At 40.9% G+C, this 23,243-nt stretch overlaps 1 protein-coding gene across 11 annotated transcripts in view; it reads right to left on the reverse strand.

The window, feature by feature from the left end:
- Positions 1-23,243, reverse strand: part of DIP2C (disco interacting protein 2 homolog C) — a 460,741-nt gene that overhangs the window by 248,631 nt on the left and 188,867 nt on the right. Inside the window, exons 1-2 of one of the 11 annotated variants that reach the window (XM_034760044.1) lie at positions 7,654-7,759; positions 5,341-5,407 (exon numbers count right to left, since the gene is read on the reverse strand). The exons of 8 other annotated variants lie outside the window; for them this stretch is intronic. Coding sequence is in view for 1 of the 3 variants with exons in the window: in XM_034760041.1 (XP_034615932.1) it covers positions 7,654-7,678 (25 nt within the window). In the remaining 2 variants the exon portion in view is untranslated. Of the gene's footprint in view, positions 1-5,340; positions 5,408-7,653; positions 7,777-23,243 lie in introns of those variants that run through there. 2 more of the 11 variants (XM_034760045.1, XM_034760041.1) reach the window with 2 other exon arrangements.

Raw genomic sequence — 23,243 nt, forward strand, 5'->3', positions numbered from 1 at the left:
CTCTGGTACAAAAAACGCATTAGCTTTTTGCGGGGAGGGGTTTAAAATCCAGCCTTTATGCATAGTAACTGTATCAGCTGGTAGTTTTTCAGATCTTCGGTTTCCCTGGTTTTAGGATGGTGTGACCTTTGCCTGTTGCCGTGCCTTCACCGTTTGGCCAGAGCATGTATGCTGCTAAAGAAGCACGTCAGCCAGTCATGGCCATTCTGACATAGGTTTTTCAGAAATTCTGGGAAGATGCATCTGAGACTGCAGCCTTCCAGGTTTGGTGAGTTTTATGGCCTTTTGCACGTCTTCTCTAGTGAATGGATTTGATAGATTTGATGTTACTGTTATTCAATGTGATTCGATGCAATCCGTGAGACCACTACCAACTCACAACTTTAAGCAAAAATATATTTTAAAATAGAATCATAGGACTGGAAGGGACCTTGAGGGGTCATCTAGTCCAGTCCCCTGTCTCATGGCAGGACTAAGTATTATCTAGACCATCCCTGACAGGTGTGTTTCTAACCTGCTCTTAAAAATCCCCAATGATGGAGATTCCACAACCTTCTTAGACAATTTATTCCAGTGCTTAACCACCCGGACAGTTAGGAAGTTTTGCCTAATGTCCAACCTAAACCTCCCTTGCTGCAATTTAAGCCCATTGCTTCTTGTCCTATCCTCAGAGGTTAAGAGAAACAATTTCTCTCCCTCCTTCTCGTAACAACCTTTTAGGTACTTGAAAACTGTTCTCATGTCCCCCCTCAGTCTTCCTTTTCCAAACTGAACAAAGCCAATTTTTTCAATCTTCCCTCACAGGTCATGTTTTCTAGACTGTTAATCATTTTTGTTGCTCTTCTCTGGATTTGTCCACATCTTTCCTGGATGTGGCGTCCAGAACTGGACACAATACTCCAGTTGAGCCTAATCAGCACAGAGTAGAACGGAAGAGTTACTTCTCGTGTCTTGCTTACAACACTCCTGCTAATGCATCCCAGAATGATGTTCGCTTTTTTTGCAACAGCATTGTACTGTTGACTCATATTTAGCTTGTAGTCCATTATGACCCCCAGATCCCTTTCCGCAGTACTCTTTCCTAGGCAGTCATTTCCCATTTTATATGTGTACAACTGACTGTTCCTTCCTAAATGGAGTACTTTGCATTTGTCCTTATTGAATTTCATCCTATTTACTTCAGACCATTTCTCCAGTTTGTCCAAATATAGACAGACTTCCTAACATAAGAGTTAAACAGAGGTTGTTTGTATATCCCCGAGACTGTTCACCAGATAAGTACACACTCTGTGACTTCATAGCCTTCCCTTAGTACTTTGGGGTTGGTCATCTCATTTTCCCAGTGCATTATTAATAATATTTTTGGTTCTGATCACAGCCAGCCTAATTACCTTTAAATGACTAGTAATATGGTACACTTCATTTAAAAAAGTTGTTCCATGCATTTTAAATTAAACTGGATTAAATCAAAGTGCCATACAACTATCCACCTCATGACTGATCAGGGTCATGTTCTCGGTCTTTATTCTTTCAAAGAAAAAAAGTAAACAATTTCTATCCATGAAAAAAGAGATAGCATTCCTGGGAAACAGAGGAAAAAGAGTACTCACAATGGCATAACGCACTTAGGCTAGGTCTACACTACCCGCCTGAATCGGCGGGTAGAAATTGACCTCTCGGGGATCGATTTATCGCGTCCCATCGGGACGCGACAATCGATCCCCGAATCGACGCTCTTACTCCACCAGCGGAGGTGGGAGTAAGCGCCGTCGACGGGAAGCCGCAGAGGTTGATTTTGCCGCCGTCCTCACAGCGGGGTAAGTCGGCTGCGATACGTCGAATTCAGCTACACTATTCACGTAGCTGAATTTGCGTATCTTAAATTGACCCCCCCCCCTGTAGTGTAGATGTAGCCTTAAATTGTGGAGGTACAAAGGATCTTTTTGTGTCTTAATGCATGTGCGTCACATACACACATGCTACACAGACTTCAATAAACATATGTATAAAATTCAAATTTTAAAATGATTCTCTGAAACAACTCCAAGTACACCATGTGTCTCTTTATGAACATAAGACATTAAGCAGTATTCCATGCTACACATTGAGTCCTGAAAGCACATAAAATCAGCCCAAATCAAAGTAGTAACATGGTAATTAACAGGGATTAAAATCTATCCAAAATGCTAATAAATTACAGCTTGTTGATTTCAAAAGTGGTATCCTTATTTTCATGACTAAATTATAAAGTTGATTTAGGTTCTTGGTGAAAAAAGATTCTCAAGGAAAACTGGCCGTTTCTGATGCTGAATGCTAACTTGCTTCTGTATTTAAAAAAACTATAATCAGGGTCTGAGTTATTTTTAAGTTTTGCAAACATGATCTACAGTAACAGATGAACCATGACTGGAGTCCAAGGACTAAATGCTCAACTACAGCAAGCAGTCAATTTACTCAATTAAGAAATGCTCTAAATAATGTGAGTGGCATCCCCTAAAAATCTCTCAATTGGTCAATGACGGGGTGAACACATACGCTCTGTACTTTAGGGGAATTCCTAGTTGCCTCTTTAGAGCAGTTTTCCAGTTCTAGGCTGGAAAAGCAGCAGAGAATATGGTCCCAAATGTAGAACATTGTCTGAGAAAATTACTGTGAAAGTAAGTTTATTAGAAGAGGAACCGTGAGATGTGCATACAAAATGAGCAGCCAGAAGTCCAGCTGAGAGTTCTGTGAAAGCATCTGCATATTTTCTCCCCTAAAGATTCAGGAATACATTAGCTCAGTGTTTCTCAACCTTTTTGATATCTGGGACCAGCTTGTTGCCTTCCTAAACTGTGTCAGGGAGAGCTCAGGGACCAGCGCCAGTCCATGGACTGGTCATAGAGAAACAGAGAAACATTAGCTAATGTTAAAAAAGCACTTTTTTTTTTATTTAAAAAAATCAACAAAATATTTAAGTACCAAAAGCATCTCTCTTGCTCTTGTACTCTACAATCCTTATTTTTCCTATCTCCCTGCCACTTTAATTTGTCATTCCTTGCTCTCTTTTATCTAGTTTAGGAAATGATGATGCAAGATGCCGAATGCCCTTAACCCATTTAGGTTATATCTACACTGCACACTAAGCCCATGTTCTGACTCAGGTTTCAGCCCAAGCCACCTTTCTGTTCACATACAAATCAGTCTGACTCGGGTCAGCAAGCATTATGGTCTCAGATCCTAAGACTCTGCTAGGAGGATTGCTCAGAGCCCAAGTTCCATTATGATTTGGGTCCAAGCCCTGTCATTCTGCAGTGTGGACACAGGTTAAGCCACAGACCCGAGTCAGGAGGTCTGCATAGAACAATATGGACGCCTTGGCACAGTTGTGAGACCTGGGTCCAGCAATTGTTAACCCAAAGCATCCTCAAGCCCAGGTCCCACAGACCCAGGCTTAATGTCCAGTGTAGACTTAGCCTTACAGAACAGCTCTGGAAGCAACTTAACACCAACTACCCCCAGTAGAAGTATAGGCAGAGAGACAGAACTCTCTATACAGCTTTCAGCTGAAGCAGCTGGAAATTTAATGTAGGAAATAAAAATAGAAACAAATGTTTAAATATATATTCTGATGGCTGTACTCTAAAGCCAAGGCTATGTGGCTCACAAAACCAAAGTCCATGCAGTTGTACTAAAATACCAAATTAGTTACAATCTTGGTCAACATGAGAGAGAGAGAGGTGAGAAGATGTGTGGGAAGGCAAAGCTTACTTTGGAGTGTTTTAAAAGTAACATGCATGTACTTCAAGACAGTTATTCTGAGAAGAGGCAATATGCCCAACCCCAGCATGCTCTGGCCCCAATGCAGCAAGATACTTAAGGCCGTGACTATCTTTAAGCACATAGTAGTTCCGTTAAATACAATTTACCAGCTTGGCTGGCAGATACGTTCAATCTTTGTTGATAACAATTAAGGGCACGTCTGCACTACATAGACTTAAGTCAACCTCTGTGAGGCCAACTTACAGCCACCACAGTAGCCACCACCTCTCTCTGTTGGTGGTGCGCATCCTCACCATGAGCGCTTCTGCTGACTGAAGAAAGGCAGTTGGGGAAGTGGGGAGGAGGGTGCATCTCCCCACGAGGAACCCAGCTACCCCCCCTAGACTTCTGGCCTCCCCATTCCCTGCTAGGAGTGGGGGCCAGCTGCTTAAGCTTCTCACCTCCCTGCTAGGAGCAGGGTGCAGCAGCCCTGGCTTTTCAGCTCCCTTAGTGGGGAGCCAGACAGACACAGCCCGGCTGGAAGCGGGGAGCCAAGGGAATTGGCCAGCTTTCTTGTCCATTCCAGGGCTCCGGCCAATGTAAGTAACACAGTGTCTACAGAGACTCTGCGTTGCCCTAACTGCACAGACATAAGCCCTACGCCATCCGGAAAGGCGGAGTTATTATGTCAGTGTAGTAGAGCACTTACATCGGCAGGACAAGGCTGTAGTGTGTACAGTGACATAATTAGGTCAATGTAAGCTGCCTTTCGCAGACCTAACTGTGTAATGTAGACCAGGCCTCAATATAATAGGACTATCCACATGCTTAAAATGAGGAATCTGCGTAAGTGTTTTGCTAAATGAGGGCCTCTGTCCCTTCTCATCAATTAATCAATTACTCCTTTAACTCAGGGTACATCTACACTACAGCGGGGAGTCGATTTAAGATACGCAAATTCAGCTACGTGAATAGCGTAGCTGAATTCGAGGTATTACAGCCGACTTACCCCGTTGTGAGGACGGCGGCAAAATCGACTTCTGCCGCTTTTTGTCGGCGGCGCTTACTACCACCTCCGCTGGTGGAGTTAGAGCGCCGATTCGGGGATCGATTGTCGCGTCCCAACGGGACGCGATAAATCGATCCCCGAGAGGTCGATTTCTACCCGCCGATTCAGGCGGGTAGTATAGACCAGGCCTCATAGGTGTTTTGCAGAATCAAACTGGTCTTTGCTATTGACTATTTTGACTCGCTATTCTGTTACTAAAAATATCTCAACATACTTTCAAATGCCAAAAATTTATGAACAATTCAATGCATTTATCAGTTCTCACTGTTTCAGATAACTGCTGTCAACTGAGGCTGAATATATCTGCCAGCCAAATTGATAGTACATTATCAACACAGCACAGAAAATGTTCTTGCTTGTTGCTAGGGCTGGTATTCTATTGTGCAGCATTACTTTGCCTCATGTGATTAGATATGACATGTCAGAACATTTAAAGGTGTTAGAAACTAATATATTTCTCCCATATCAAGTAGAAGTTTAGCAGGTTGGCTTAACTGCTGTAAAACTGAGTTACATATTCTTTTTTTTACCTTGGCCCAATCTCTCCTCCTATGTCCGATTATACCCATTTCTGTATGTTCAAGAGCATGTGCTTCTCTAAGACAGAGATAAAAGAGTCCAAATTAGATTTAGACTGACATGCTATGTGGCTACATTGGTATGGAATGTTAAATTACACGTCCAGTTATAAAAACTTCTCATTCCTAGTTAACCTACTGCAGCATTCAGACTTTTTTTTTTCCAGAAGAGCCAACAAATCAGAGGCTACATTTAAACAATTCATTTTTCTGTTAAAAATAAATCTCATCAAAAGAAACTCTGATAATTAGATTTCTTGTTAAGATCCCATTATCAGCCTTTGTTACTGGGATAGGGGTGAAATATAAAATCAGAGCATACTAGTGTACTGATGATGTCAGTCCTACATAATTACTACTGTGTAGTACTACTGAAGACAGTTTGTGCACAGTTGCATATCTTATGCCTATTCAAATGTCTTCTAGACCAGGGACCTTTTTCTACCATTCTGATTTAACCTGCAATATGATGTCCAAAGCTTTTTTGAGATGTTTGGGGGATGAGAGGCTGAGTGCTAAAGGGCAGGAAAGTGGTCAAGTTGGGGTATCCTACTGACATCATTATGGAGAGCAAGTATTGTATGTTTTTTTAATGAGAAGTTGTTTGTATTATATTTATTTTTTGCAACTGCACAGTTTAATTTCTGTAAAAATCACCTAAGGTATAGGAGCTTTAAAATAAATTAATATCTATTTGATATACTGGGCTATTTATATACCAGGCTAATACTGCTGTTTGAGAATATGTATATGCCTTATTCAAGTCAATCATTGCTAATTATTGTTCTTTTTTGTTTTTTAATAATTTTTAAGACTTAAGAAAGTGAATGGGATTTTTTGGCAGTATTCAAAAGTCAAAAACATATTCACATAGTGCCACATTATATATTCTGAGGTGCTACTTTTACAACCAAAAATTGTACTGCTATAAAAGGAAATAACATAAAAACACACACATATAATTTGAACATGCTAAATGAAAGTAAAAAGAATTTACCTTAACTCCTCTTAGACTATCAGAATTTGACAGTCATAGCATGGGTCACTAAAAAATTAATTTTCCTTAAATTAGGGGGAAAAACATTTTAGATTTGATCTATGACCTTGATGTTATGATTTAGTAATAAGTTTCATATAAATAAACATACAAGCAATCAAATGTATGTTTTTGTATAGATTTGTTAGAACTATATCAATCTACAATGATAAACTCAATTATTAGTACTCAGTAATTTCTAAAATGTTACTGATTAAAATGGAATATATCAATTCATCAGAAGTCCTCTCCATTAGAAGTTAAAGAGCTTTGTTTCAAATAATGTTAAGAAATTTAATTTGCAAGCTGACGTCAGTTAGATCACATGCCTCTAAAGGGACACCATCAACCTAAAACGGGATCAGTTTTTTTACAATTTTCCAGCAGTTGTGTGAGGTAATACACGCATCGCTGAGTTAATCTGAGTTATACACACATTGCTAAATTAACCTGCCAATTTTTGTGGTTTTATAATCTCATTTAAAAAATATTTTTCCTTTCTTTTTTTTTGATGGTCAAAAGACCCACCCCAAAACCAAAGGTAACTGATTTCAGGGGAAATGGCAAAACTGACTATACTATACACAAAGGATAACATTTTCAAAAGCAGCTAAGATACATAGGGCTCTAAGTCACTTAGGTGCTTTTGAAAATTTTACCAAAGTGCTGAGAAATGCACAAAGCAAAATAATAATAATAATAATGATAATAATGAAAAACAGGGGGAAAAAATTGCCCTAAACTTTTTCAGTTACAGTAATCATAGGTTTTACTTGGAATAATAGTATGTAAAAATATGTTAGACCAAATGTGATTTTTAAGTTGATACTGATTCTTTCAATACCTACACACAAATGACTAGTTTAATGGATTCTCCAAAGTGTGGAAGATATTTTACTATGTGTATGTACTGCAACATCTAGGTACAATGAGGTATACTGAGAACAGCACATCTCTTTTAGCAATCTTTTTCCTGGCTTAATTCTAGCCTTAACATTATTTGTAAATAATTTGTGATATGTTATATTGTAAACATAAGCCCTCAATACGATCACAAAGAAAATTTATCAGCACAAATTCCAGAGTGAGATTCTCAAAATTAGAACCAATGAACCAGAAACGGTACTAATTTACATTAAATAATAACTTCTAATAAAGCAAATTACCAGGAAAAAAACCAGTGCTCTCCTTACAACAAATTCAGTACAGTAGTAATAAGCATTCCTCACCATTCCTCAGGCAAGTCCTTTGCATGCTTAGGATCTTAGTTTTAGAGGCATTTGCAATGATTAATGGAAAACTAAGTTCATACAGACCACATAGCTGTCCCTTTGTAGGGCATATGATGCCTATTCCAATGTTCTCAGATATTAAATAAGGGCTCTGGCCAGTGTATCTGATGTGACAGAGTGAAATGACGCATTAAGTATTCATCTGTTCATGTTACAGGACTCTCTTGTTAAAACAACCTTAAAAATAACTAAGAACTTATCATTTGAATGTAAAGCAAGTTGATGATCTTGGGGGAGAAATGAATGCACATTGTTTCATACACTAAAATTTGCTCTATATTTGTTAAAAAATGTTGAACATACAGTAGACAAAATATGCATACTGCTGTTGATGTAAGTTAGTTTTGACAAAGAATATTATAAGGCTTTTACAAATCAATAAAGAGGCAAGAGACAGTCATATCTGACTCATTCACTTTGTAGCTGGTAATGAAAACACATCTGCTTTTAATTAAAATATTGGCCTTCATCAAAGCTTGCTAACTCAGTTCTGAGTCTTCTCCTGCTCCAAACATTTCAAACCCACCTCCAATTAAGCTGCAGTCTGAGCATGCTCAGAGTAACCACAATTATTGGTTTTAAATACTGACAGACAACATATATAATAACAGCAATGGACAGATGTCACCCATGCATGTTTGGTATAATCCAGAATTGCCTGGTAGCAAAGCATTAAGGAAATAATGCTTTGATAAATGCTCTAAATAGCTGCAAAATAATTTTTGTTTTAGAAACTATATCAAGTTAATTTTACAGTGCTATGATTTGCTAACGCTGACTGAAATATAACATACAAAAGGAATTGGCAGTACGTGAGTTCTCACCATAGCCAGTGCCAAAGAGTTACTAAGGCATTTATCTACATAGCTCTAGTGAACAAACAAATTGTTTTTGGCTTTTCCTTCCACATGCCAAAATTATCTGAATCTTAAATTTCACAAACTGCTGATTAGATCCAAATTAATTTGGGTGTCCTCTGCAAATGATTTACAGTTCCTTAATAAATGAACTTATTTGATTGGGACCTCTTGCAAGTCACAGCACAAATCAGCCCATTATAGCTAACTAATTCATACAGGACATCATATTGCACTAAAGCCAGCTGACAAATGTATTTTCCTCTGCTGTTTGCTTGAGGTTATTTCCCTGCCAGCCTCTGTACATTTTCTTAGCAACTGAGAAATTAGAGCTGAAAAAGGCCTATTAGGTCAGCTAAGCCTATCCCTTTGCTGATACAGGATTGCTCCCTATTAGTTCATTACCCAGTTTAGTTTTAAATGTGCCAATCAATGGGCCCTCTGCCATTGTGCTTCCCATGTCAATACTCATTTAATAATAATAATAAAAAATGAAATGCGAAGTTGAAACAATAAACACTATTTGGCCATGTGCACTAGAGTTATAAAATGTAATTTGTGTGTCTGCTATTATTTTCAGATACAAAAAACATATTGACCTCTGATGAAATATGTTACTGAAATAATCTTTTAAGTTTCAGGTTGATACAAACAGAACTCAATAAGAATATGATTTATATTCCTCTTTGGAGTCATTGTTCTGGTCTAGTGAATATGCCCCCCTCTGTCATCTCTTGCTTTGGGAAATTTGCCTTCACTTGATTTGCATGCCCTTTCAAGTGAATGATTGCATAAATACTGTTTTCAATCCCAATAAAAGCACATATATAAGGATTACACTGTTATGATCACTGCAGTGCAGATCTAAATAACTAAACTTGCCAAACTAGTGTTACTATGGAGACAAAACTAATGTACTGTGACCACATTTCTTAAGACCATCTGGATAAAACAAATATTTCCATTGCATAGTATTCATTCACATTTGTGTACTGGTCGTTGTCTTTTTTTTTTTTTCATTCGCAATATATGGGGAAAGATATTACACCCATCGAGATTATATTATTTTCTACATAGTTGTATTTCATGTGCCCATAAATAAACCAGCACATCTGTAGTTTACAAGTTGATCAAGATTCAAATACAAGAAGCTAAATGGTTTCAAGCTCAAAGTTATTTTTTAACATGTTTTAGACGAAATATCGTTTTATATGTCTGAGTCACAGTACCAGCCAAAAAGCACTTTACACCGTTTGTACCCCACTGGGAATTGTACCATCTTGAAAAGCAAAGCCCTGCAATGCACTACACAGCTCTTATCCTCAAAGTTCTGTTTTCCAGATCGCATTGAATGTGAAAAGCACCTTTCAAGTAAATTGTCAGATCCTCCAGGAGTTACAGTCTCTATGAAAAGGAAGAGTGCTTTCAAATTGTTTGGGCATAAGCTTTCGTGGGTAAAAAAACACTTCTTCAGATGCATCTTGAAGATGCATCTTGCACCTGAAGAAGTGGTTTTTTACCCATGCAAGCTTATGCCCAAACAAATCTGTTAGTCTTTAAGGTGCCACTGGACTTCTCGTTGTTTTTGTGGATACAGACTAATGCGGCTACCCTTCTGATACTTCAAATTGTTTATTACTTTGAGGAATTTTTCAACCTAAAAATCTTCCAAAGCTTTGTAGTGTCTGATTGACCATTAGAAATTTTACTCTGTTTCAAGATATGTCACAGAAATGTAATATTCTGATTGCAAATAAGAAGCATTTTCCACACCTATAGCAAATCTGATACTAAAGATGAATGGACATGCTGATCAGTAACCCCATTATGAAATGTAAGCAAAAGCAACCCTCTCACAGTTCTTTCTAGAGAAGGCTGATTAAATTATATAATAAATTGAAAGATCCTTCATCTAAACGATTTGAAAAAGCACTTCGCTTTTCATTGCCTATTTCATGTCATAATCATGCCTATACCCACACACTACAGATTCAGATGCCTTCATTCAAAAGAAGGAATATGGTTTAATTAAAAAGTCATTTTCCTTGTCTACACAGGGAAAGTAGAATTTATACCTTACAGGTGAAATCCTGGTCCCAATAAGCCAATGGTAACACTCCCACTGATGTCCCTGGGGCAAGTATTTCTCCCTACATATTTTCCCAGCCATAGGTTGTGCCTATTCCCATGTGTAAGGCAACCATAATGCACTGAAGTTTTGGTATATAAGATTCCCTCCCTGTTCTGATCAATTTTCCATGGCTATCAAACACAAAGTGGAGAAGCAAGCAGGAGAATTGCAACAGTGACTTATTGAATAAATGTCAGAAAGAGTGTCCTGGTGTTGACATAGACTAGCTGCTACAACTACTAGGATCTTTGTAAATATTGGGTGGGTACAGGATATTTAAGTGTCTGGGATTGAGGACAAACTTGAGATGCGCAAACACACAGGTTCTTCAGCACCATGGGAATATGAAAATAGGTATCCTTTAAGTGTACTCAAGCCATGAACCTGCCCTAGCTGATGGTTACTAGAACAATATGGTGTAGGAAGTTACTGTGTATTGACAGGAAGATGAACCAGATAACACAACCGGTCACTTCCATCTTTAATTTTGATGGTTCTACCAGCGTAGCTCTCCAGGGTTCTAACTTAAACATTAGAGACAGCATATACCCTCTTGACTGCCTACAGGCACTGCCCCGCAGTTCCTGGCCAATGGGTGCTCCGGAGTTGGTGCTTGGGGCGGGGACAGCCCGTGGAGACCTCTGGACACCTCCCTCCCCCAGGGGCCACAGGGACGTGTCGACCGCATCTGGGAGTGGAGCAGAGCTAGGGCAGCCAAGGACCCTGCCTTAGTCCTGCTGTGCCACCAGACTTTTAGCAGGCTAAAATCTCCTGGTTTGGCTTCAGTAGCCTCCGGGAGACAAAACCCAATTCCAGGAGATTCCTGGTGAAACTGGGAGGGTTGGCAACCCTAAACCTAGACCTTGCCCTGCACCCAGTCTTGCTCCAGCCTAGACCCTACCCTGCTCCTGGCCTTCTTTCAGTCCTGTCCCAGCCTTGCTCCTGCCTTGGAACCAGCCCTGCTCCTGCCTTCCTTGATCCCAGGTAATCTGGTTCTGACCCTCGGCTCTAGTTCCTGGCTCCGACTCTGTCTCAACCCTTGGCGATGGCATTCGGACTCTGACTTCAGTTCTGATCTTCAGCTCTGATCCCCGACTCTAACCTTTGGACTCATACCATTAGACCTGACTTCTGCTGTGACCACTATGCCTATGACCCAGTCCCCTGACAACAACCTAGAATGCATTCCCGTAAATTTTTGCAGGCTTTGCAAAGACTTTAAGAGCAGGAAGTGTTTAACTTTTGCAAAAGCTTACCCTTTCTGGGAGTTCTCCTTGAACTGATGGCATTATTAGTTTGGGAGTCACAGTGGGAGAGAAACTGAATAAAGTTGGTCTTCTAATTAAAAAAAGTATCCAAATGTCCTCTCTTATGGTGGCCACATGTGGAAGGTAAAATGTTTTTCTGTCTCCCACAGGTTCTGATGGTACAGGAGGTCAGTGGCATCATTAGAACATTAACCCTTTTCAGGCTGGTTGGAAACATGACCCGGGGAAGCAGACAGATGGTGGCATGAATTGTTTGTACTTTACAGGAGATTTGTAGATGGAGAGAATTCAGAAGGATCAGTGCTCTGGGATATTTTTGCTGGCAGGAACGACTGCAGCTTTATTTGCTGAGGAGTGTGACAGCTGCATGCAGAGATGCAAAAATACCGAAGCCTTGCAACAGGACTAGCCATGAGGTTCATTTTGTCAATGAGGTCACTGCTCCACAGCCAGAGTTGGAAAACTCTCTGGCTAGAACCAAAGTAACCATGGTGCTGGTAGCCAACTTGATGGCATCTTGGGAAATACTATTAAGGAAACTCGTAGCATTCTGGCATTTACAGAAAAATCTATGCTGCTCCCTTTGGCAGGGAAGAAATTAACACCTTGTCTGCTAGAATTTCTGCATTCAAGTTCACATCTTGCACTGATCACTGTATTATCTGAGCACCCGCAGGTCCTCAAATGTACTGCAATCAACCTAAAATTTCTCCGTAAGGTTTCTACTGTTTTATGAGCTAGATCTTATTTAGATAAAATATTCACATCCATGAAATTACCTGATGCAGAATGCAAAGCTTCGAATCTTAAGTCTCTCCAGCTCTTGCTGTATATTCTATTAGTAACTATCATCAGAGTGATCTTGCTACCATTTTTTCCCCACAGATGAGAGGACTGGAAGACACCACTTCTTTTACAAATTCTCCAAAAAACAAGACTATGGATGCATTATCTTCCCAGTCCATACTAGAATGGATTTCAGGGCACCAGCCACATGTTTAGTCAGGTAGTTCCCATCTTTAAGAAACCCCTAACGGGAACAGGAGATTGCAGCAAATCAGCCAGTGCCTCTGTTCTGCGAGCAAAACAATACTTATCCCCAATCCCGGCCTCTACAGAGGTGTAGAAGAGATTGGTTTGAATTATGACTAGACACCTAAAGAAGAACATTTTTACAGCAAGATGAGGTATAAATCAGGGATAGTTATAGAAGATCTGTACCTTCTATCAAGCCATCATGATTGGATCTGAAGCACCAGATCTGACCTTCCATGGATACGCTGTCTTTCTGTCAGGGACTCCTTACTTGTGTTGTTGGGAAAGTATCCAACAGCAGCCGCTTAGCCCTGTGAGTTTGCCCCTGAAGGAGAGTTCTACATCACCACCTAATTGCAGAAGTTAACTGTCTGCTCATATATTGAGTCCGCTCTGGAGACCTGTCCAGTAACCCCACACGTGGTGTATTTGTGGCTTTTCTCTTCCCCATTTCCACTTAGTAAACTTCAAAGAAAATATTAAAATAAATGGCCTGCTCCATCCCTGCCAATTAATGATGGCGCTGCTGCCATCTGACTGCTTAGTCCAGAGACAGGAGAGAGAAGCCATTCCTGCTGAGGGGTAGTGTTAAAAGCTTGGTTCTGTGTAGCTGACAACTGGATGACAGAACAAAGAAAGCAAAACGTATTCTGTAAGGCAGATTATGTGAAAATCGTCCCCACAGAGAAATTAAGAGGATTATCATTCTTAACTTTTGTGATTTGAAGGGGGAAATCAGGCAGTTTTTAATCATCTTTACAAACTATTTTAAAGGCACGCATATGCACTCAGGAGACTTAAAAAACAACAACAAATGTTACCTTGCACTGCACCTTACTTACCAGAAACAGTGTTTCCACAAGCGTCAGATGCAGTTCATGCTGTGCCTTACAACTAAGATAATGCACTACGCCTCAAACCAGGGACCCTGCACATAGACCACACTAGGTATCTCTGTAAGGAGGCTGGGAGAGAAAGAATCCTAATCCCAGGTCCTGACATAGCTGAGGAGCTACTTGTTGATGAAGCCTACTGCAGCCTTAATACCGTCTCCTCAAGGAGAGGGAGGGAGGATAGACCGATAACAGCTGTGCAATAGCAGATCCTTGGACACTACCTGTACATTCTCCCAGCCCACTTCTACCATGGCTCCACCAGGCCATTGCTCTGAGTCTAACAAGAATCCCAGCTAGGCTCCATGACATGCAGGAGGTGCATACTCCTAGCATGGATGACCCAAGGTCAGCTTTCTTCTGATTCAGAAGAATTGCAATGATTCTGATGCCAGGAGACTTCCACTGCCACAGAAGTGAGGGTGGATTTGCCTGTAGAAGAAACTTTGTGGGATCATATCACCTCTCTTCCTCTTGTAATAGCTACAGATGCCTCAAGTGCTTGGAAAAATACATCCTTCTCTAGGATTGCAGTGTATATTGGAACTGCAAACATTTTATAGTGTTTACTGTATATTTTGGCATACTTCCCAGATAAAGTATTGATTCTGCATTCTGACACACTGCTTTGGTACAATATCTATATAAGAGGACCCAATATTCCATCCTAGAGAACATTTTATGGAGTCCCCACACTGTAGCATACTGAAAATAAGGTATATAACAGAAGATAGGGGTGAGTGCAGAGCCTGCCTCACTTCTCTGGTGAACAGGAAGTTTAATCAGATCAAAGGGATGCCAGGTCCCAGGGGCAGTCCATGACTACACGTCCCTCCAGACACATCTTCATCTGGCCTGCTAGAGGTGGAGATTTACATCTCCTGTTTCCCTGGAGGCAAATCTTCACAGCCTTTGATACTCCAGTTCCCTCATCATTCCTCCAAATGACAACCTGTGACTCAAGCCACCACATGGCTTTGTTGGCATTTGCTTTAACTGTCTTTTTTTTTTTTTTTTTTTTTTTTGCTGCTAATTGACGTGACTTGCTTTGACAAACCTCCTTTCCCCTCATACTTCTCTGTTCCCATCCCAGCACTCCTTCCCTCTGTTCCTCCAACCTTCCTTGCTCCCACTCAGACCCATTTGCCTCCCACTACAGTCACACTCACATTCCGCTGGCCCCAGAAAAATTCATTTATAAACAAAAAAAAATAAATGTTCCAAAAAACCTTCTCTGTCAGCACCATAAAGGTGTGTGCATATTCATATGAAGATTAAAAGCATTATAAGCCGGGAGTAAATCTACAGTGCACTAATGTGTTATGCACTAACAGTGCACATGGACCCTGATACCATGCGCTAGATGTTCCTTAGTGCACAGCGACCTACTCCAAAATGGAGACATGAAGTGAAGTCAATGGAGTTCCATACTAAGGGCCTAATTTAACCTGCTGTGAAATACAATGGATATGGAATAACACTTCGCCAAGTCAATTTTTAGGGTAGAACTGCATTATAATAATATAAGGGCTAGGTTTCAAAGTTAGACCCACAGCTTGTGCCTGCTGGGTGCATGCACATTGGTATTTATTAGGCATGTGCAAATATCCACATATTTGAAAACCTGTCTCATCCTCCATAAACCAATTTGAGGCCAAATTTACGGATTTAAAGCACCTAAGTACCAAATTGGTACGCAGAAGTCTAAAAGAGGTATTTGAATGCTAAGTCGCTGTTTGAGCACCCAAGTGTGGCACAGAATGCCCTAATTTAGAAGCCCACACATGCAAATTGAGCTCCCATCATTTAATAGTGTCTTAGGCATGTACTGTCAATTCCTAGCAAGAATATTATCTTGAGAATAGAAAAAAGGTTAACAAAAGGTTCCATCTCCAGTGTTCAGCACATCTGAACATCACCTAGGAAACTGCAATAATTGCATTCCAAGAGTACAGTATTAAGATTTAAAAAAAAGAAAAACAACCTGGAGTCCTAGGCAGCTTTGTCTGGTCTACATTAAAATGCTGCATGTTCAAACCAATCTCTCCACCCCCTGAACGTTTATTTATTGAAGCCTCATCCCAGAAATAGAAGGCCAGTGCTCTCCCACATGCAAACCTAAGAAGATCACAGATGTGCACAAAACTAATGACAAGTAATTTATTACAATCCTTTACCGGATGCAGTTTCTTTCCCCCAGATAGTGTGTTGGGAGCAACCTCCACCCACTCACTCCTGTGGGAACTAGTGGCCCCCAGAGACTGCTATCTAAGCCTGGACAAACCTTACTTGGTTGTGCAGTGGATGGCACAACTATTTAGGGCCAATACACAGTCTAGCCCTATACTTGCAGTCCAGTGGGTAAACATCCAGTTTTGTTCTGTACATTTTCCTCCTTCTTTGTATTTTTAAAAAAACTTTCAGTAAAATCTTCTAAGACTGAATTGTGGAGTGTTTTTTTAAAATCTGTCTGTGCTCATCTAACTTTTTTACTTTCCTGAAACCTGTAACCGTTGAACTGATCTTCAAAATGTTTTTTTAAAAAGTTGACATTTCTTCAATATACTATACTTACACATTACATGCTGCTGTTTCTACAAAATAAAATTATCAACTGTCTGTACCTAAAACCCTTAGTTAAATCTCAAAGTGACACACCCAGGAAGGGACTTTCTTGATACATGAAGCATTGTTTAGGAAATTACACGCATTTCCAAATGTCTAAAAGATTCTATTTCTGCTAACATTCCAAACAGCTTTTGCTTTATTACAAACCTGTGCTTTGCCACATAGTTCTTGATACAGCAATGTTAACTATTTGACATAATAAACAGCAGCAGCACTTTCCTGTTGCTATAGCTGATTGTAATGACTCCTCTAAGGCTTGATTTACAGTCTGCTGACATCAGTGGGAGCATTGGATGGACTTTGGATCAGGCCACAAGAAAACAGTTTCTCCTTAAAAGACGTTAAAAGAAAAAACTCTGTATTTTAAAGGTGGGTAGAATAACGGACATGTCCATGAACAGTAAAGTATATTCATTTATTTACAGAAAGGAAATAATAGCATAAACATAATGCAAGCAAACTTCTGTCGATGGCCTACAGATTTTGGCAAACCAGACAACAATCCTGGTTTTCCTTTATCATAGAATTATGAGTAGAGCTGCTTTCCACATCTTTATTCGGACTATTACAGCTTAAAACTGCCTCTGATATGGGGGGGGGGAATATATTTTGATGTCACTTCATGTAAAATGTTCAAGATCTTTGGTATAAGATATATGGGAGGATTTCCATTTTGTACCATCCTAAATGTAGATTAAATCCTTTCTGATATATTTGTGTCTCAAAAACCCAAACAAACAAACAAACAAACAAACAAAAAATGCAAAAAACAGTCTGGACTATGAAAAAATCCAAACATCATGGACAACCCATTCTTCAAATTTGTAATTGGTTTACAGCTTGGCTCCCAGGCTTGGGGGTTGGGGGAACCACCCCCCAGCACTCACCAGCGGCGCGAAGCAGGCCGGGGTCGGGTCGCTGCACTTCCCACCGCCAGTGAGTGCTGGCCCACCCCCTGCTCAGGGGAGTGGGGGCAGGGCTGGGGCACAGCAAAGGCGGGAAGAGTGGGGTGGGGGCTTTCGGGAAGGGGTGGAGCAGGGGTCTGAAGAGGCGGGACTGGGGCCATGGGGAAGAGGCGGAGCAGGGGCTGGAGCAGCATGCAGCTGTGTAGGACACCAGGAAATTTGGTGCCCCAAAGTTCCTGGTGCCCTACGCAGCTGCATACGTTGCATATGGGTAGGGATGATCCTGGTCCGACATCCTGCCCAGTTGTGTCAGGGCCTGGCCAGCCCTGGGTCTCTGGGCTTAAAGGGTGAAGCCACCCTGCTACACTGTGGAATCTTTTTTATTTTTCCACAATATTAAGGTACTGTACATGTAACACCAACAGACTACGGTTGTCATCAGATAGGATCAAACCTGGGAATTCTGGAGTTTAATGCATGAGTCTATACTGCATGAACTAAAAGACATATCTCTTTTAGCCAACGCTGTAGCAGGCTCATCAATCTCTAGTTCAGGGGTTCTCAGAACAAATTTTTTGGTGGCCTCAGGGTGTGGCCACCAACTCTTGATGGTGGCTGCTCTCACACCGTTTCCTAAAATACTTAATTAGCTTTAGGAAAACCAAATAAATATGCACATATACCCGCCCAAATCATTGTAATTTATTTATTGCTAGCTAGTAAGTCTGTTGTAAAAAATGATATTAACAAACATAAAAGTATCACTTTTCACAGACTTACTCAGCCCGGGCAAGCCTCGGAACAAATTAAGCTTGGACGGGGGGATTGGGGTAGGCAGTAGGTGCGAGGGGCGATAGAGTTGGGGGGCCTGGGCAGACAGTGGGAGGCCAGAGCCTGAAGCCCTGTAGCCCGAGCCCAAAGCCCCGTGGCTTGGGTATGGAGCCTAAAACCGTGTGGCCAGAGCACAGGACTTAAGGTTGCCAATCCTCCCGGATTGGCCGAGAGTCTCATGGAATCGGCCTCAATCTCCCAGTTGCCATTGAAAGCAATCCGGGAGATTTTAATGGGCCAAAAGTATGGTCGGCAGCGCAGCAAGGCTAAGGTAGGCTCCCTACCTGCCCTGGCTCCGCGTGGCTCCTGGAAGCGTCCGGCGTGACTGGTCCCTAGGCGTAGGGGCCGTCAGCGGCAGGGGGTCTCTGCATGCTGCCCCTGCCCTGAGCGCCGACTCCGCAGCTCCCATTGGCCAGGAACCACTGGTTTTATTAGATCGGAGGAAAGATTTTCTGTGGTCAGAACAAGAGTTGAATGCTTGGGATTTCACTCTCTCTAAAAAAATATGAGTGTGATCACAGAATCATAGAAATGTAGGGCCAGAAGGGACCTTGAAGTCGTCATGTCCAGCAGCCCTCTGCACTATGGCAGGGCCAAGTAAATCCAGACTATCCCTCACAGGTGTTTGTACAACCTGTTTTTAAAAACTTCCAATGATGGGGATTCCACAACATTTGCTGAAAGCCTATTCCAGAGCTTAACTACCCTTACAATTAGAAAGTTTTTCCTACTATGTAACCTTAATCTCCTTTGCTGCAGTTTCAACCCATTACTTCTTGTCCTTCTTTCAGTGGACAGGTGAACAATTGATTACCGCCCTCTTTATAACACCCCTTAACATATTTGAAAACTGTTATCACATCAGTCTCCATTTCTTATGCATCTTATACTCGTGTTTGCTTTTTTGACTACAGTTGCGCATACTGAGCTGAGGTCTTCACTGAACTGTCTAAAATGACACTCCGGTCTCTTTTCTGGGTTGATTGCTCCCAAGAAAAGGCACAGGATGCCAGTCTTTAGCCTCAAGTCACTTTTTACAACTGATTATAAACTCCAGGAAACAGGCATTAACAACATTTGCCTGACACAACGTGATGTGTTGGATAGTATAATGGGTTTGATGCTTGTGTGAATCCAAGACTGGAGGCTCTCCTTGACACAAAGGATTTATGTTCACCCTGACTCACAATTTCTATAATGGCTTGTCTGTAAAATACAACCATTTTACAACACTTCCCATGTATGTCATATACATCACAGTAAGTGCATAAGTGTCCTACATGGATCTGCAATATCTTCTGTATAACCAATTTTACAAAATGCGTTTCCCACAGGGCTGGTAATGTCAGCAACAGCTCCGCGTCATCTTTAACTTTAAGTAGTTTAACTTATTTATGCTTTAAACATTTGATGTTCTTACAACATTGTCTGCTTTCCTGTGCCACCCCACCTCTGATTTTGAACAGCAATAATATGGAAACTCCTTCTCCTCAAGATTCTGGGATGCTATTTCTTCAATGTTGCAGTTAGAAGCCATGCTACTTCAAAACACTTATCTTATTGAAGCAGGATACTTTGAACACCCTTACATATATTTACATTGCCCTGTTTTTTATTCAGTAGCATACAGCTGCATCTCCTGAGGAGTATAAACACATATTTTCCAGAATGTAAGTTGAAGGGGACAAGTAAAAGAAAATGTTACAGAATTAAAGGGATCCACTATCAAGAGGGAAATCATATTTCGTAATTCCCTATAGAATGGAAGGTTTTTGTAATTACTGAAAGAATTAACTTCTGACTACTTTTTGCAACTATTTCTGTTCCAAAACCAACAAAAATAACAAGCATGCACACAGCTCTCATCAAACCTCCCTCCCCCTCAAAACATTTTTGTTCCTCTTCTCTGGACTTTCTCCAATTTTTCCATATATTTGCTGACATGTGGTGCTCAGAACTGGACATAATACTCTAGCTGAGGCCTACTCTGCGTGGAGTAAAGCAGAAGACTGATTTCTCGTGTCTTGCTTACAACGCTCCTGCTAATACAGCCCAGAATGACGTTTGCTTTTTTTGCAACAGTGTTACACTGTTCACTTATATTTAGCTTGTGGTCCACTATGACCCTCAATCCCTTTCTGCAGTACTCCTTCCTAAGCAGTCATTTCCCATTTTGTATGTGTGCAATTGATTGTTCTTTCCTAAGTGGAGTACTTTGCATTTCTCCTTATTGAATTTCATCCTATTTACTTCAGACCATTTCCCCAGGTTGTCCAGATCATTCTGAATTTTAATCCTATCCTCCAAACCACTTGCAATCTTTTCAGTTTGGTATTGTTTGCAAACTTTATAGATGTACTCTCTATGCCATTATCTAAATCATTGATGAAGATATTGAACAGAACTGGACCCAGAAGTGATCCCTGCGGGACCCCACTAAATATGCCCTTCCAGCTTGACTGTGAACCACTGATGACTACTCTCTGGGAGCAGTTTTCCAAATAGTTATGCACCCACCTTATAGTAACTCCATCTAGCTACTATACTGTACAGGCAGTCCTCAACTTTACGATGATCAAGTTACGGTGAACGGCACTTATAAATTGTCACTGTGTTTCGACTTTATGATGCACAATCCGGCATTGTTTCTATGGGAAATTCAAGGTATGATGTTTTCGACTTAGGATGCGATTTTCAGGAACCAATTGTATTGTAAGTCCGAGGACTGTCTGTCTGTTTTAGTTTGTTTATGAAAAGGTCATGTGAGACAATATCAAATACTAAAGTCAAGATATACACATCTACCATTTGCTCCCACCCACAAGGCTCATTACCCTGTCAAAGAAAGCTATTAGGTTGGTTTCACACAATTTGTTCTTGACAAATCCATGTTGACTGTTACTTATCACCTTATTATCTTTTAGATGTTTGCAAATTGATTGCTTAATTATTTGCTCCATTATCTTTCCCGGTACTGAAGTTAAGCTGACTGGTCTGTAATTCCCCAGGTTGTCCTTATTTCCCTTTTTATAGATTGGCACGCTATTTGAACTGGAATCTCTCCCAGTTTCCACCACTCTTCAAAGATCAATCGCTAATGGCTCAGGTATCTCCTCAGTCTGCTCCTTGAGTATTCTAGGACAGGGGTTCTCAACCTTTTTCTTTCTGAGGCTCCCCCAACATGCTATAAACATTCCATGGCCCAGCTATGCCACCACAACTGTTTTCTGCATATAAAAGCCAGGGCTGGTGTGAGGGGGTATCAAGGAGGGCAATTGCCCAGAGCCCCACACCATAGGGGGCAACACGAAGCTAAGTTGCTGAGGCTTCGGCTTTAGTCGCAGGTGGCAGGGCTCGGGGCCCCAGGCTGCAGTCCCGCCTGGCAGGACTTGGGCTTTCTGACCTGGGCCTTAGCGATCTAATGCCAGCCATGCTTGACGGACCCCCTCAAACCTGCTGGCGGCCCCCGGGGGACCCCGGACTCCTTGTAGAGCATCACTGTTCTAGGATGTGTTTCAACAGGACCTGGTGTCTTGAAGATATCTAACTTGTCTAAGTCGTTTTTAACTTGTTCTTTCCCTATTATAGCATCTGATCCTACTTCATTTTCACTGTCATTCACTATGTTAGACGTCCAATTGCTACTAAACTTTTTTACAAACCAAAAAAGTCATTTAGCACTTATGCCATTTCTACAGGTTTCAGAGTAGCAGCCGTGTTAGTCTGTATCCGCAAAAAGAAGAACAGGAGTACTTGTGGCACCTTAGAGACTAACAAATTTATTAGAGCATAAGCTTTCGTGGACTACAGCCCACTTCTTCGGATGCCATTTCTACATTTTTTATTATTGTTTTCCCCGCTCACTGGGTAATGGACTACCCTGTCCTTGGCCTTCCTCTTGCTTCTAATGTATTTGTAGAATGTTTTCCTGTTACCCTTTATTTCTCTAGCTAGTTCAATCTCGTTTTATGCCTTGGACTTTCTAAATTTGTCCCTACGTACTTGTGTTAATTGTTTATATTCATCCTTTGTAATTTGACCTAGTTTCTACTTTTTTCCACTTTGGTTATGCCAAGGTGATCTCTTTCCATACTTCCTATCCTTTTGTCTTACTTGAATGTGTCCTATCCAAATGCTCATCAGCTTCCTTTTGCCAAAAACAAAACAAAACAAAAAAACTGTTTAATCAAGAAGACACATTTTAACTCTTATACTTGTAAAATGCTGAAAAGGATGTAAACATGTAAATCAGAGGATATTTAAGTTTCATATGGAATCTATTTTGCTTGCATAATGAAGACAACTTCAGCTAGAGTTGAACTAAAGTTGAAAAACTCTGACAAATTCATGTGTACACATGTTACAGTGTAGGCGTGGGCATCTCAGAATCAAACAGTCCAACAATGCTTATAATACAGCTCTTCACAGTACCACAGTGCAAAATCACTATTCTAATAGGACGGGGCAGTATTGAAAATGCTGCTTTGCTGATGTGATGACAATTTAGGATTTACCACATCACAGATAAAGTACTTTCAAGAATAAGGTCCTGATGTGGTAACATGTGATTTAGGTGACCAAATATACTTATCTGAATATAATGCTGTCCTTGCGAGCCAAAAAATCTTACTGTGTTATAGGTGAAACCATGTTATACCGAACTTGCTTTGATCCACCGGAGTGCGCAGGCCCCCCTCCCCCGGAGCAATGATTTACTGCGTTATATCCGAATTCGTGTTATATCGGGTCGCATTATATTGGGGTAGAAGTGTATGTTCATATGCCTGAGCCACGTTGAAGAACCCATTGCATACATCTAATTAACAACGACGAACTAATCAGGACCCAATCCTCAGACTACTGCAGTGGATGGCAAAGCACCCATTGACTTCAGCAGGAGCAGGATTGAGCCCTACTGCTCACCTGTGTAATTCTTACACATGGTGAGCAGAAGTTCTTCTCACGGGTAATCCAGTGAA

The sequence above is a fragment of the Trachemys scripta genome, chromosome 2 (assembly GCF_013100865.1).
Source record: "Trachemys scripta elegans isolate TJP31775 chromosome 2, CAS_Tse_1.0, whole genome shotgun sequence".
In the NCBI taxonomy this organism is placed as follows: domain Eukaryota; kingdom Metazoa; phylum Chordata; order Testudines; family Emydidae; genus Trachemys; species Trachemys scripta.